Genomic DNA, 16,135 nt, shown 5'->3' with positions numbered 1-16,135 from the left:
CAAATATGTACATGCAGCAGGCCCAGAGGCCACCAGAGGGCAGAGGGTTTCTTCTGTAACAGTTTGAGCCTCTGGCCGACCCCTAGGCCCGCTGCTTTACACTTGCCCTGACAGCTCCCAAGTGGTGGGAGCCCGGCTCCCGCACTCAGGAGGCCAGATTCCAGCTCCAACTATGCCCGCACACCTGGACCTGGCCCACAGTCTCCACCTCCTGCCTCCAACCTCTGCATCATTAATACTGCTCTGGGGTCTGAGGAAAACACCTGCGTTTTACAGGCAAAGGTCACACAGCCACACGACACATGCACCGATCCCCTGTGGCGTTCCCCATGCAGCCACTGAACCCTGTGGCACACACACCACGGTTCACTTGGACTCTGACGTGACAACACAACGCACACTGTGGGCACGGTCACCCCTCCACGCACACACAGTGCACACTCAGACAAGCACTAATGCACACACAGTGACCCGCACACACTGTGGGAGGGACTCAACAAGCAGAGCCCTTCTGTCATCCAACAGAAGGACCGGAGGAAAAGGTCGAGCAGTCAGTGGGGTGGGGAGCATCTTCCTCAAGAAATGAGGTGTGTAGGGAGGCTCCCCGGGGATGAGCTGAAATCTTCCATGTCAGCAGAGGGAGCCAGGCTTAGGGGACGGAGGCAAGCCTGGGTCAGACCAGGTGCCCCCGCCCATTGATGTAGATGCCATTGCCCGTGGGCTTGGCCCGCAGGGTCCCATTCTCCTGAACAAAATGGTTCATGGCCTGTTTGATGCCTTCATCCTGATCTTCCTCCTCCTCTGTCCGCCCAGAGCCTGGAGACAGCAGTTCAGTCTGTGTTTCAATCTCCCTCACTGTGGTCAGCGTGGAGTAACTGCGGCCCTCTGCCTCTTCGCTCTGGAGACCGAGGGCGGAGGGCAAGTCAGGAACCAAGGCGGAGCAGCCAGACGTGAGGGGGTCGGCTGGGGCACGCTGGGGTCAGAGGTCAGGCACAAGCAGGGTTTATGGTTGCTCAATGGCTCAGAGATGGGGGGCCAGGAATGAATGTTAGGCCTGGAGAAGGGGAGACTAGAGAGCAAAGGCACAGCGGGGCGGGGAGGGGATGGGATGGGGCAGCGTGAGTCTGAGGTATCAGGGACCGGTGAAGGGGCAGGTGACGCACCACATCTGGGACCCGGAGAGGGGACTGAGGAGAGTGGTAGGGATGCCGGTGGGGGGGGGGGGCCTCACCATCACAGAGCAGCTACTGTTGTCCTTGAGACCATCAGGGTGGCCCTCGGCTCTCAGCCCTACACTCTCCTCCGGCTGCAAGGCCCGCACATGGGGGAGGAGTCAGAACAGGGCTCAGCCTCTTCACCTCTGTCCTCCCCCAGCCTCTTCACCTCTGTCCTCCCCCAGCCTCCCCCCAATCACCTCCCCCCCAACCTGACCTGTCCATTCTCTCCTCGATGCAAACATCCTCACTTCCCCCACCCCTACCCTCATCCCACCCTAATCCCACCCTGAAACCAGTGCTGATGGTGGCTTCCCACAGCAACCTCGAAGGGGGTTGCTGAAGGGGGCCTCCTGAAGGAGCCCAGCAAACCCAGAGCAGCTCCAGACCTGCCGGGGCTGAGTCAGCGGCCAGACCTGGGGGCGGGCTGCGCTTCTGGTCCGCAGAGGGGCCCCGGCCCCAAGAATGCATCCAACCTTGGCACACACCTGGTTCCTGGGGTCCGAGTGATGGGAATGCAGCCTCCGGATAGAGTTCTCCCTGGTCAGGGTCAGCTCCTCCTCACTGGGAAGACACCCCCTGGTCAGGAGCTGAGGGTAGTGGTAGCCTCCCAAGGTGAACCTAGCCTGGCCAAGCCTATGTGAGCCGGGGCTGGAGGGTGTGGGCGCTGGGTTGTCCCTGCAAGTGCGAGTGAGTGGCTGTAGGTGGCGGTGCGGCTGCAGAGCGTGTGTGTGCCCCTGTGATACACATGCATGTGGATCTGACCCTCACTCAGGCAGTGTGGCTCCCCTCATCCAGCTGCGACCCAGGCCCCAAGGCCCTTCTCACCTCCCAGAAGACTGGCTCTGCCTACCTCTGGTCCACAAGCTCCTCAGATGTCAGGCCGCCCAGTCTCCTCTCGCTCCTCGGTCCTGGCCCACCTCCTGCTTGCCTCCCCTTTGTTCCCTGCTTACCTCCCCTTTGTTCCCTGCTTACCACCTCTACCCGCCCAGGAGTGGCCACTACTCACTATTTCTGGGTCATCTGCTGGGCCTTGCGTCGATGGTATCGGGACATGAGCACCACCACCACCACCAGAAGGCAGAACAAGAGTGCGGCGATCACACCCACCACCACCACGGAGGCCGACACCAGATCCACCTGCTTCCCCGTGGTATCCTGGGGGTCTGCTGGAGACAGGCCACTGTCTGAGGCCGATGCCCAGATCCCTGGCCGGCCCCCGGACTCCACAGCCCCCCACGCACTGTCCTCACAAAACACGTCCCAGGACCACCCCCTCAGCCTGGCCCTCTGCAAAATACATGCAGTCCAGCCCCCTCCAAATAAATACTCTCCCAATTCACTCTCTCTGTCTTGCTCCCTGTCACCCGACCAGGCCCTTGGCCCAGGTCCCAGCCTCTGCCCCAGTGCTTACCAAGTACATCCACATCCACCTGAGAATCCCTTGAGGAGAGCTCATTGCTGACGTGGCAGACATAGGTGCCACTGTGCTCAGTGGTCAGCGGGGGGAAGGCCAGGGTATCTCCTTCTGCTTGTACCCCACTGGGCAGAGGCCCGTCCAGCCTGGAGGACAGGGAAGCTGATGGGCGCTGGCTGGGGAGGGCTGAGACTGCCATGACCCAACGTGCCCGGGCAGCTCTCCACCTCCCTCCCCCATGACGTCACCCAGAGCCACCGGCTGTTCCCACGGTGCCCCTCCTTCCCCTAGGCAGGTCTAGGCAGAGGTCCCTTCTCCCTGCCGCCCAGCCTGACCCAGGCACCCACACACACACTTGGGGAAGATCCACACGCGTGCCGTCCCACAAGCTCCATAGGCATCACGTCATCCCACACTAGGTACCAGGTCCACACGGTATATAAAGTCCACACAACAGGACTGTCCCTTCCTATCGGGGCTCAGATGTACTTGGACAATGTGACTGCATGCCCCAGCACCCACGATGTTTCATGGCAGGATACATGAACACAGCCCCAGGCACAAGGCCACATGCATGGCTCATCTTCTCACATGTGAGCCTGTCATGGGCTCACACACATGTGTCCCTGACCCCTCCCTGATTGTCTGGACATCTCAGACCCTGAAAAAAAGTCAAAGAACTGGCAGAGATGGGTGGGTGCTTCTGAGGTGCTAGCAACCTGGTAGTGACTATAAGAGTGTTAGTTTCACAACAGTCACAGTCAGCTGTATCTTTTTGTCTTATTCACTTTAGGCACTTACATAAATATATAAAGTATTAACATTGAAATGCTGTATTATATTTCACAATTTTAAAGTTAAGGAAAAAAAAGCCAAGGACTTATCAGCTAATTTCCTGCCAATTACCATGTATCCTACACTCCTAGGTGCAAGGCAATAACAATGTTTGGTGACCATGCATATTCTTGTATTGGTTAGAACATGTGCCCTAATTTATTTGGGGTTCAGAATATATTGTCCCAGCCCACGGTGAGTATGTGCTGGTCCTGAGGGAAAGACCCTGGTCCCAAGCTAGGCCCTTACCGTGTCCAGTTGTACGAGGGAGGAGGCTGCCCTTCACTCAGGCACTTGAGCATAGCTCCTTCTCTGCCGACCTGCCACAGCTTTTGGTCTTCAAGGCCCCTCACAGAGGCCTCAGCAAGGACTGGAATGAAAAGTTGGAGGAGAAAGAATGGAAATGATACCTTTGATCATGCTCTTCCTCAAAGGGTCCCCGCCCCAGGCCCCACTTTGCCTGGAATAGCCTCCCCCTGCCCTTCTCCTTCTTACTCATCTGTGGCCAAAGCTAGCCCAGCCCCGCCTTACTGACGGCTCCCTCCCCTCTCTAAGTTCAGAGAGTCCACATGGGTTTACCTGTGCAATGAGCCTATAAGTCCCTCTGCACAGCAATGTGGCACACCTTTTCTGAATCCCCCGTGGTCCGTAGCATAGCGCTAGTCACAGAACAGGTGCTCAGCAAACACTCCCTGATTCATCAAAGGCTTAACCGTCCTACTAGTTCATTCATTTCTTTTTTTTTTCTTGGCTGTGTGGCGCAGCTTGTGCGATCTTAATTCCCCGACCAGGGATCGAACCCGGGCCTTTGGCAGCAAAAGCATGGAGTCCTAACCACTGGATCACCAGGGAATTCCGGTTCATTCACTTCTTTCACAGACATTTGTTGAGGACCTACTTTGTGCCAAATGCTGGGTTAGTATGAGTAGAAAACATTGCTATCCTCCAGAGAGGCTCAAAGTCTAATGCCAGGAAAACAATATCGACTGTCGACCGAGCACCTTCTATGCACTAAGCGCTAAGCGAGAGGCTCTGCATTCGTTCAGAGCCCTGTAAAGTTGACATAATAATACTCCTTCTGCTGATGAAGAAAATGAACCTTAATAAGATTGAATAACAGCTGGTAAGCAGCAGAACTAGGGCTCATCCCAAGTCTATCTGTCTTCAAATCCTAAACTGTCTATTTTACAAAATGCTTTTAATTCCATGTTTATATCTGACTCTCCCAACAACCCCTGAAGCAGGGCCAGCTCCTTTGTAAACAGAAGGACACGAGGTCAGAGTGATTTGCCAAGGTGACCTGGGATGGGCTCCAGGTCTTCTACCTTGGACTGGTGCTCTCTCAGCCATACAAGGTGGCCTCCAGGACCCAGGCTGGCCAGACTGGTGTGGCTTAGGGTCTCTCACTATCTCACCAATCCCCTTGGAGCCCATGGGGGCGCCCTACCCAAGATCCAGGTACTCACAGGCCACTTGGAGGATGTGGGTGATCCTTTGGTCCTGGAGCAGGCCAGGGTGCGACACCACGCAGGTAAGTGGCTGTCCATTCATGCTGCGGCTGGGCACCAGATGGAATTCTGAAGTGACAGCAGCTGAGCGAGAGTGCGTGAAAGAGCGGCTGGATGTTGTGCCCTTGACCTCTGTGTCCCAGGTCACGCTGGGGGCCGGGCTACCCTCTGCTGTGCAGGAAGCTGCCAGTGTCAGGCCCTGGCCCTCTTCTAGTGCTGGACCAGGATTCAGCGAGGGCAGGGGAGGCACTGCAGATGGGGGGGAGGCAGAAATCACAACCTTCACAACCCCTGTCAGGAGGCCCTGCCCCATCCCAGTTCAGTCTTGCACAGGTGCAAAGTTTCAGGCCCCTTTTTCTTCTTTTATTTCATCAACAAAGATGCCAGGTGAGTGGCAGCATTTCAGCGGACTTTGTACCTTTCTCCAATGCTTGAATTTTTTACAATGAGTACGGGTCATTTTTAAAATAAAAATAATGAAGTAATTAAAAAACTAACCAGATAACATCTATATAATAATAATGATAGCCATCATTTATTAAGCACTTACTATGTGCCCAGAATTGTGCTAAACACTTTACAAACGTTGTCTCTTTTAATCCTGTCAACAAACGTGAAGTAGGTGTTACTCTCTGTATTTTACAGCTGAAGAAACTGAAGCTCAGGGAGGTTAAATGATTTATTCCAGATCAGTAGCTATTAGGTGGTGAAGCCAAGATCCACACCCAGATTTTTCTACCAAGGCTGGTATTACTAACTTCCATGTAGATAAAGGGAAACTATAAAGGCCTTTATTTATTTTTATCTTCATAACATTAACAGTCCAAACACAGAATGGAAAAGACTTAACTTGACCATAAGTCTAGGGCATCCGTGCAAAGTGGTGGTTTAAAAGGTGATTGTGGTCTCCAACCACATTCACTGAAGGTCCAGATCAGGAAAGGTCTCAGCCCCACTGGTCATGCACAGCCACACTGGTCATAGCTGGGTCTGTATGTCCACATCTAGGCACCACATTCTAAAACCATGGAGCCCAGGGTGGTGAGGGAGGCTCTGAATGAGTGTCTTTAGTAGAACTGTTGCAGAAACCTGTAAGTTTAGCTTGGAGAAGAAGAGACTTGGGTGGGGCATGACAGAGGTCCTCAGCTGGTGGAAAGGCTGTCGTGCAGAAGGGAGAATAAGCTTGTGCCATCTTGCTGGGGTGGGTGAAAGCAACCGAGAGGGAGATTTCAGATCAGCAGAAGGAAGAACAGCCTAATACGTGGATTCTTCCCCAAGCCTGACCAAGCAGTATCAAGCTTTTGGGGTCACTTGGAGAGAATTTCTGGATTGGAGTGAGGGGGGGTGGCTAAATGAAGCTCCCTCATGCCTACAGGGCCCCACCTCTTTTTCCTGTTCCGCTTCTGCCCGCTCCATCTCTGCGGTCTCCATCTCTGCATCCCCCCGCCTCCAGCTTCTGCCCTCCAAGACCCGGGGCCTGAGGACCTGGTGCTTCTGCACACACAGCACCCCCGCCCCCATGCCCAACGGGCCTCACTTACCCAGCACGCGGAGCCGAAGCTGCGCCTGGAAGCTGCCGGCAGGGAAGGTACTGACGCGACACTCGTACTCGCCCTCGTCCGCCTGCACCGCGTTGCGCAGAAGCACCGCACCGTCCAGGGGGTTCCTTGGGGGAGGCGGCTGTTCCACGCGGCCCTCGTAGGCTGAGCTCACGTACAGCCCGTATTTAGAGTTCAGAAGTGCCAGCTCCTGGCCGCCCTCGCCCTCATGCACACGAGCCCATGCCACTTGCTCCACCTGCTCGCCCGGGTCCCCTCGGTAGAAGCAGGGCAGTTTTGCGTCCTGGCCCAGCACCACGGTCACCAAGTCCGAGGTCTCCAGCTCGCCCGCCGGGCACCGACCTGCAGGGGGGCAGACAGAAGCAGCCAGGATTAGGGGCGCTGCCAGAGCCGGGGGAACACTTAACCACAATGATAATGTCCGCAAAGGCAGCGCGGAACTCCTGGAGCACTTTATGCTTGCAAAGCACGTTCAGTCCATTACCTCATTAGATTCACAAAACATTCCCAAGAGGCAGGTGTTATTATCGCCGTTTAACAGATGAGAAAACTGAGACCCAGAGACAGGAAGTGACTTGCCTAAGGCCACACAGGTGGTATGTGGAAGAGCCATACCCTCTCTCAGCCCAGGATTGTATCCTGAGCAATTGTAAAGTGGGGGCTATAACAGGAGGAGAGACCCAGCCTCTGCCCTCAGGGAGCTCCGGGAAATGGATTTTGTGCACACAAAGACGGGAAGCCATGGACAAACTTTCACAGAAGGCTCAACCTACCAAGGGGGGGAAAAGTGAATGCTTTCAGAAAGTGTGGCCAGGAACCAAGGCAAGGGTCGAGAATAGTTGGTGTCTGGGATGGGGCATGTAGTGTAGGAAGGGTCCAAACCAGCAGGCCCTTCGGAACAGTCTTTTCATGGCTTTAAGATGAGAGACCTGGATTCCCAGAGAGAAGAAGGTATTCTATGTGGGAGGAAGGGCATGAACCAAGGCTCAGAGATAGGAATGAGAACGTCACCGAAGACAGAAAGGCCCCAGGTCAGAGGCCCAGAGATACGAGGTCAGCACAGACACACATGACAGGGCCAGAACCGTGAGCCAGAATCGGAGGACCAGAGATAGGGACCAGTGACAAAAGGCGAGTGTTTTGTGCATCGACAAGGAGCAGTATGAAGCACTCAGGGGTATCTATCATGTAGCCTTATCTGCAAAGAAGGATGCATTTCCTGCACTCACAGAACCTGAGCTTTATTCTGGAAGAGGAGATACGTGTGGAGACAGCTATGGAGACACTTGTGATGGTTTCTGATTTAGTTCTTAGTGGTGTGTTGCAGGTTAGTCGTGGGATGGGACAGTCACAGTGGTCCCGAGTCACACAGGAGGGGCTCATGCATGAGTTGGGCAGAATCAGTAGGGGATGAGACCTGGAAAGGGGTCCCAGGTAAGGGACCAAGGTGGGCGAACCCCAAGGAGGTGGAGAGGCTGGCTGGTTCAGGAAGCAGAGAGGAGAGGACAGAACTAAGGCAGAGCAGGAAGTGGGACATCTGGTCAGAGAAAAATCACCCAGGACCTTCCATACCAGGCAAAGGAATTCAGATTTGGCCAAGATGACATAGGGAGTCCCTAAAGCATGAAGCCAATGGGCATGTGCCCTCAGACTAGAAAGTAGGGAGACTGGGGACAGGAGACCCACTAGGACCCTGCAGCTGCCATCCTGCACCGTGCTGCTGAGAGGACGGGACAGTTCCAGGGGAAGTTTGGCAGGATTTGGTCACTGACCAGAAAGAGAGAGAAAAGTCTCAAAGACAACTCCTGGGTTTCTAGGATAAGTAACTTATGAGGGAGGCGTGGCCGGGGAATCTCATGGCTGGGAAGAAAGAAATTTGGAGTTGTGGAATAAAGCGTGTGAAACACAGGGCTGGGGGCTGAGGCTGCAGACAGAGTGAAGGCTCTCTGGGATGGCAAGAGCTCCTTGCGTTGGAATGCATATCCAGCAATTCCCAAAAGTTCAAAGATCCTGCCTCTGGCCAGCACTTCACACAACCTGCTGGCCCTCACCTTGCTCCCACCTGGAGCTCCTGCTGGAATGCCCCCCTCCCTATGTCTGGCAGTTCCTAGTCATCACTGTCTGGGTAACTCCTACTCATCCTTGAAGACTCTGCTTAGACATCACTTGCTCCTGGAGTCCTCCCTCCCCCCACCCCCACCTCAGGCAGAGTGAGGTGCCCTTCCTCTGTTCTCCTCTAGCTCCCTGCTTTGACCCATCGTAGTACTTTATACCACAGATTGTATTTGCTATTTTCTTGTCTGCCTCTTCCACCAGATTGAGAACCTCAAGAGTATAAACTCGGTCTCACATCACATATGGAAACACGGTTTCTGATTTAGTGCTCAGTGGTCTGCATTCCTGGCACATAATTTGTGCTCAGTTAATGTTTATTGACTGACTGGCTGAGTGAATGAGTGCGTGAATGAATGAATGCGAGAGACAGGCGGAAGAAGGAAAGGGTAGAATGAGGAGGAATGTGCAGTCTTCGGTTGGGCTGGGCAGGGAGGGGGTTGGCATGGCAACCTTAGGCTTGCCTTAGAGACAACCTTAGAGACAGGATAGGCTGGCTACCTGGGTTCTCTGCCAAAGGAAACACCTCCAGACTGGACCTAGGGAGAAGGAAGGGGATGCAGGGTGTCAGGCATGGAGGGAGAAAGTGAAGCCCCGCTAGAGTGGACCAGAGGGTTCCAGTGAGGCAGAGCGTGGGACAGAGGAAGGGGGTCCCATGGCCCTGCTAGCAAGGGAGGAGGAAGGGAGGATACTCTTGGGAGCTGGGAGGTCCCAAACGGGACAGGACAGACCTGCAGGGCCAGATACCAGGGCCCTGACCTGCCTAAGCTGATGTTGGTCCCACCCAGCGCAGCCTGGGAGTCCAGCTAACCATCTGTACCTCTCCCAGACACCTCCTCCTGGCGCCAGAGGGAGAGGGCTGCCAAGGAAGGGCTGGAGGTGGGCTTGAGATAGGGGCTTCCCAGTACTTCCTCTGCTTCGAACACTGGTGTCCATGCAGGTCCCAGGGAGTCCAAGGCCTGCTCCACTGGAACGCTCAAACCCTTTCAAAGACTATTTCTAGGACAATGTCAGATGGCATATTTTCCATCCCCATCCCTACACTTGCTAACCAGCTGGCCCCTCCCCAACACGAATCACTCACATTTCCCCTGAAAAAAAATACCTTTTTTTTTTTTTTTTTTTTTGCCACACAGCGGCATGCAGGATCTTAGTTCCCCAACCAGGGATCGAACTCACGCCCCCTGCAGTGGAAGCTCGGAGTCCTAAGCACTGAATTGCCAGGGAATTCCCAAAAATACCCTCTTAGGGTACAACATGCATCAAGTCCCCAGCACATGTCTGAGTCCAATCTTCCACATCCCTACCTGTGGGTCCAAGATCCCCATTGACCCAAGTGATAAGCCCAAGCTTTGCAGGATGAAGAACCCAGTAAAATCAGAAAGTCCCTTCTGGGTGAGCTCCCCATTGTCCTAAATCCACTGTTTAGTGGGAGCATATCAGCTCGAGCAACGCCTTCCTTCACTTACACACACGTGCACACACACGCGCGCACACACACACACACACACACACACACAAACACACACACGCTGCAAGAGAAGGAAAAGAGAACTTGGGCTTGAGAATCCCTGTCCTGGGCTCAGTGGACCCAGAAGCTCATACTCCCAGGGTAAGGTAGGCCAGGACTGCCTCCCACTTCTCTCCCCCACCCAGTGCCCACACAGCATCAGCATGATGATGTCACCAGAGCAAAGGAGACACGCCGCCTGCCTGGTGAGGTCACCCTGCTGGCATGTAGTAGCCAGGCCAGGCCCACGGACCCTTCTGCTGCAAATTGTTTCCTGAGCCTGGTTGACTCTGCTGGCTGGGCACTCCTCCCTCTGACCCTCGCCCCCTCCCCTCCCCTCCCCTCCCCTCCCCTGCTTCTGGGAGTACCAGGATGCTGATCAAGAGCCTTGGTGATTCAGCCACTGCTGCACAGCAGGCCTAGCCTCCGTCACCACCAGCCACCACCTTGCGCAAGGGAGAGAACAGGCCCAACTGGCCAGACGGGATCCCTGCCCTCAGCCTCCCCCACCCCGGGCCAAGCCCCCACGGGCCTCTTTGGGGCCCTGCCCTCTGTGTACCCTGCCTGCTCCCAGACAGGCCCTCCATTCCTGGCTTGGGCTGGCTGCCTGCTCCCCACCCTGTGCCTGGGTGCCAACTTTCCTATCTGTGTGAGGCCTGGCCTCTGATCTCCAGAGGGGCAACAGGCTGGCAGCTGCCGATGACAGCATCTCTGGGGAAGGAGGCTTTTCTTTCTGAGGAGACTGTCTCCTTCAGCATCCCCTGCTAGTACATCTAGGGGTACGCAGTGGGGTCCTAGAGATGGGCCCGTGAGTAGGAAGAAGGGAATAAGCGTGAGCCTTTTGCATCTGAACGTACATCTTTGGGTGAGGGTCTGGTGAGTCTCAGTGCTGGTTAACATGCAGGAGAGGCTGTCTCTTTGCATGAACTTGGGGGCGTTTTGCACATATATGTGTTCGTGTCTTATCTTCAGGAAAGCGTGTGTGCTTGTCTGCATCCAGAGGGGGCTATGAAATGCGTGTGTGTGTGGATGTGCACACATAGTAAATATTTTGATGTCGGTTTCTCTTGGCTTCTGCATGGCTGTCTGTCTCAGCTGCCTTAGGCCAGTGGTGTGTCGCTCGGCGCCTTCGTCTCTGCACCCGTTTGGAGTGTCGCCCAGGCAGCCCTCCCCACCCCACCCCAGACTTGAGGGCAGATGCATCTCAGGTGGGGGGACCCAGAGGTGAGGTCACTGTCCCTCCAGGGTGATGGGAAATAGCCATCAAGGACTCCCCAACAGAACAAAACAAAAGCTCTCTCTACCCTTGCTCCTCAGGTTCCTACTAGAAGGACCCCCACCCTTCTCACCCCCCAGCCACGCCCCCAGGCCCTCCAGCACCTCTGGCCCCCCAAGGAGGCCTCTCCCTGGGAATCTCCCTCAGGCCTCTGCTGCTGCCGTCACCAGAAAAACCAGCTCTAGCTCCAGGCCTGGGGTGAGGGTTGTCTGGTGTAGGTTTGGTGGGAAGTGGTGGGGGGAGACCCTGCCTGGGGCTAGGGGGAGGGGTCCAAGCTGTCTAGGGTCTCACTCTCCTTTGTTAACTCTTGCCTCCCCTCACCCCACAGAAGCAGCCTCCACCAGAGACAGGTGGAATATGTGGGTGAGTTTGGGATAAGAAAGGACGTGGGAGGGGAGCCCTGAAGCCCCCCATTCAGGACAGGTGATAAACACAACCCAGCACTTTTTTTCTTCCATCCTTCCCCCCATAGCCTTGGCCTTGGAATGCTAAGGAACTTTGAAAACCAGCAAGATTCTCCCTCTGCATTCATCCACCTCCCTCATTTACCCCACATTGTCCTAAGCCCCCCAGCTTAGTGAGAGCTTCCCAACCCGGGCAAAGCGCCCACCACAGATTAGTGGATGGGGAGGGGGGCCACACCAATCACAAAGGGAGGTGAGAACAATGGGGGAGGACAGGCCTTGAGGCAGCCCCGGCTCTGGCCCAGACACAGCTTCCAGCACAGGTAAGTCCCCTAAACCCCCAGGGAGCCAGAGTCTGAGCCCGGCTGAGTCACCAAAACAGCCACACCGTGGGTGGGAGACCCAGAATTCCGCTTCTCCCAAACTCCTGAGATCCTAACCCCCTCCCCAGTCCTGCCAGCCAACCACCCCCCTCCCACATCTCTGCAAGTGTGGCCAGCTCTGCTCCACCCCAAATCACAACCTCAACCCAGCTCTCAGGACATGCCAGCCAGTTTTAAAGGCTAGAGGGGAGAAGGGTGGCCTGAGAACTGCGGGTAAACTTCTGAGGCCAGAGGCTCCCTGCCTCAGTGAAAGAGTGACCCCGACCCCCTCCTGCACAGCCCTGCTCCAGGGGGCTTTGTGGCTTGCCCCCAGTTCTGAACTTGACCTTCGCATTTTAGATTCTGTTCCCAGATCCAACCCCTAGGCTCCTCTCCTCCCTTCACTCCTGACTCAGCTCCCCACCCCACCCCCATCCCTTCTCTCTGTCCAGACTTTGGTTAGCACCAGGGCAAGTTTGGAAGGCCGGGAAGCCCAGACGTTCTCTCCTCACTAGGCTGGCTCCCCACGGTGGCTGACCCCCCTTCACTTTGCCTGGAGGACCCCAGGATCCCGAGGCTGGGGTCTAGAGGCTGGGACTGTGGACTCTACTATGAGCCCCTCACTGCCATCTCTGTGGCTGGGGTTCCCTTAGCCCAGCTCCCTGAAACACTGGGGTGGGACCCAGGCCAATGGGACCACAGGGCTTCCCTGGGAGTCCCCCTAGTTCTCCCCACCTTGGGCAGGGAAGCTAGCCTGCGTTTCTGGCTTCCCTGGCTTTGGGTAGATCCTACAGGAAAGGGCCTGCCCCCCTCTGTAAACAGGAGTAGAAAAGCAGGGATGGGGCCCTTCCCTTTCTAGGAAACTAACTTCAGACAGAAAGCTGGTCCTAACCCTCAGAGGAGAGACCTCAGAATTCAGAGAACCCCATGCAGGGCTCAGTTGGGCCCCAAAATAGATCTAGGGACTAGGATCCTATTGGAGGGGTATCTGTAGATTTAGGTCCCTCAGCCCCAGGGCAGGAGATGGGGAGGGAGAAGGGAGGGGACCTCACCTGGAAACTCATCCCATTAAGGAGAGACAAAGAGCTGTGGTGTTGAGGTGCCTCCCTAGCCTGGGCTCCTTTCCCCAGTCAGGGGTGGGGCAGGTCCCTGGGGCTCAGAGCTCTAATGGCCCAGGACTTGGTGGGGGCACTAATTCGCAGCAGTGCAGGGGCAGAAGGCAATATCCAGGGTAAAGCTACCCTTGGTCTCCACTGAGAAATGGGGTCAGGACATTTCCCCCTTCTGTCACCACAGCCAGACGCACCACCTCTTCCAGCACCCAGCACCCACCTTCAGTTCAGGGCTGGATATTTACGCAGCCACAGGCTTTCAGAGCTGGAAGGCCTATAGGGATCATCTGGTTCTACCTCTTGGTCTACTGAAGTCTAGTTTCTTAGTTGTCCAAGGTCGTGTAGCAAATTAATTGCAGGAAAGGGACCAGAACCCAAGACTCCTGACTTCCCAGTCCAAGGCTTTTTCAGAGACAAGAAACACTCTAGTTTCCTGGGGGCCATTGAGGAGATGCCTACAGAGGAGCCAGAATGGGGGTGGTAGTTAGGTGGGCGCATCTGATCCTCGGGCTAGGAACCTGGAGTCTGAGTTCCAGCCTTCAGAGCACCCTCCGGCTCCGTGCAGGTTATAGCAGTAGATCATGGCTCACTGGGCACCAACTTCCCTGGAGCCGGGTAGCCACAGCACCTGTCCAGGCACTGGGCAAGGTTGGGGTGACGCCCTAACTAGAAGGGGTGTCCTCTACCCTTCCCTGGCTTCTCTGAAAGAAAGCGGGGATTTTGTCTTGTTCACTGCTGCATCTCCAGCATCCAGCACCCTGGCTATCCCTAGTGTGCACTCAGAGGCACTATGCTTTAATGAACTAGGAACTGGGAGACCAAGACGCTAACCCTGGTTACGCTTCTAACACTGAGTAATATTGTTAGCTCACTTGCCTATCTGTTTCTTTCAGTTTTCCCATCTGTAAAATGAGGGAGTTGAATCGATGATCTCTTTGGTAACTTCTGAGTCCTGAGACATCATGGCTCCATTCTTTAGGCGTGGGTAGATCCTACAGGAAAATGACTGCCGAGTTCCCTGGCCCCAGCAACCAGGCCCCACCCTCTTGGCCTAAGCGAGTGAGAAGGTTGTCTGGAAGATGGGAATTAAGATGTAGGGAGTAGGGGGGATGGCAGGGCTTGGAGTTTCAGTAACCTGCGATTGGAGGCTGGGCCAACAGCCTTTCCATGATAAGATCAGAGCAGAAGCAGCCCCTACCATCCACACGTCTAGACCTCACTCTCCTCCACACAGCCTTAGCTGGGGATGGAGGTTGGGGGACATCACTGCTAGGCCCTGCTGGACAACTGAGGCTCCGTCACTACTGATCCTGGGACTGGGAATCAAACTGTCCCATATAGATAAGGCCTTGTCTTTCCAAGGAGAAAGATTTCTCAGTTGCCCATTATCCTGGGAAGAGCCTACAGAATCCTACCTACCATGGACTCATTATGTACACGCACGCACACACACACATATACTCTCCCCCACTCTGAAGATTATAAATTCCTATAATTTTTATCTTCTGTATATACATTACACGAGAGCAATACAAGGCATCTAGGTGAGAAAATAGGGGGACAGGGGATAAACAAAAGAGTGCCCTAGGGTAGGGCACTCTAGAAGGTGCCCTACCCTAGACCCCCCACTCTTCTGAGTAACTGCCTGATTCCCACCCTGGCACCTCATAGTGTGCTCAGGGACAGAGGGGGCCAGAGAGAGAAGAGCTTCCAGCTCCCCTGTAGTCACCCAACAGTATTCTAGGATATCGTGAACAGAGGAGAAGGAGCTAGAAAGACCCTGTCTGCTCTCTGGGCATCAGGCTTCCCTCACCTTGATGACTGGGGAAACCAGCTGCAGCCCCAGTCAGCAATTCTGGGGCCCAGGGTGTAGGCCAGGGAACCTCCAGGAAAACCTGGGGTGAAAGGATCCCCGCCAGTTCTACCTCCCTGGCCACCTGCAACGGGTCACCGTGTCTCTTCCCCAAGAGACAGCTCCAGCCCTTTGGCTGAGGTGGTCAGGGACCCCAGACCCAATGACCTGGCCTGGGGCTGGAAGGGGACATGAAGCAGGAGAGCTACAGTGGCTCTTCTGGGGGCACTACTATCCACTGGAGGTGGGAGAGAGAGATTGATTCCTCAGTTCAGAGTAAAAGGAAAGGGAATGTGTATGTGTGCGTGCATGTATATGTGTGTGTGTGTGTGTGTGTGTGTGTGTGTGTGTGTGTGTGTTGGCTTGGGCTCAGAAGCAAGGATCCTGAAGCAAGTCCTACCTGTAAACGATGCCAGGAGCAGTAGTGGCAGCCATGCCTCAGGCCCGCACATCTCGGCTCCCAGGGACAGAGGCATCGGTCAAAAGGCAGAGCTGCCTGGTGTTTCTGAAGTTCCACCGAGTTCTCCCTGGGAGCCGGCTCTAGAGCTGGATCGGGCACCGACCCAGAAGACAGGAAGTCACGGAGTCCTCAGGCACTGCCGCGCCTGCCTATCCCACTAGGATCTCCACTCGGGGACCCGGCCCCGTTCCACCCACCCAACCGTAGCTACCCGCAAGTAGCCGTGATCGGGATCTCCGAGCTCCCCCAGAGCTGCTTCCCACGCCGCGGCCAACAACGACAGCAGAAACTTGGGAACCTGCTCAGCAGGTCAGAACAGGTGCGTCTTTGGGGGCTGGGCCTGGCGCGGAGACACGGCAGCCGCCACCCCCACAGCCTGCGCTGGCTAATGGGTGCCAGAAAGGGAGGGAAGGAGGGAAGGACCTGGGAGGTGGGATCCCATCGTCAGCTCCAGGCTTTACCTGGCAGTGTGTGGAAGGAGCTGTGACCGGAGAGGAAAGGTGGGGGGGGGGGGC

General features: G+C 55.5%; 1 protein-coding gene across 7 annotated transcripts; it reads right to left on the bottom strand.

The window, feature by feature from the left end:
• Positions 1-68: 68 nt before the first annotated feature.
• NECTIN4 (nectin cell adhesion molecule 4) lies at positions 69-16,064 on the bottom strand. 7 transcript variants are annotated; one of them, XM_030759506.2, is made up of 10 exons: positions 15,561-16,062; positions 9,146-9,183; positions 6,515-6,874; positions 4,932-5,222; positions 3,715-3,835; positions 2,629-2,777; positions 2,224-2,383; positions 1,703-1,778; positions 1,232-1,306; positions 69-898 (listed from the first exon to the last, which is right to left on the bottom strand). In XM_030759506.2, exons 1-10 carry the CDS (start codon positions 15,593-15,595, stop codon positions 674-676), a joined length of 1,530 nt encoding a protein of 509 aa, XP_030615366.1. In that variant the 5' UTR covers positions 15,596-16,062; the 3' UTR covers positions 69-673. The 7 variants fall into 7 exon arrangements, with proteins under 7 accessions (XP_030615366.1, XP_030615365.1, XP_022415133.1 ...); XM_030759505.2 differs by lacking the exon at positions 9,146-9,183 and having other exon boundaries at positions 15,561-16,059; XM_022559425.3 differs by lacking the exon at positions 9,146-9,183 and having other exon boundaries at positions 2,224-2,380; positions 15,561-16,057.
• Positions 16,065-16,135: the final 71 nt, after the last annotated feature.

The sequence above is a fragment of the Delphinapterus leucas genome, chromosome 1 (genome assembly GCF_059928025.1).
Source record: "Delphinapterus leucas isolate spDelLeu-1000000601 "Yukka" chromosome 1, BTC_Dleu_Yukka2, whole genome shotgun sequence".
Taxonomy (NCBI): Eukaryota; Metazoa; Chordata; class Mammalia; order Artiodactyla; family Monodontidae; genus Delphinapterus; species Delphinapterus leucas.
The sequence above is the reverse complement of the archived record's forward strand: the minus strand, read 5'-3'. Positions and strand labels throughout refer to the sequence as shown.

Coding starts and splice junctions, on each gene's coding strand:
- NECTIN4 (XM_030759505.2), bottom strand. CDS start 15,636: ATGCCTCTGTCCCTGGGAGCCGAGATGTGCGGGCCTGAGGCATGGCTG. Junction 3,836..4,931: donor CCACATCCTCCAAGTGGCCT/GTGAGTACCTGG, acceptor TTTTCATTCCAG/TCCTTGCTGAGGCCTCTGTG. Junction 2,778..3,714: donor CCCTCGTACAACTGGACACG/GTAAGGGCCTAG, acceptor CCTGTCCTCCAG/GCTGGACGGGCCTCTGCCCA.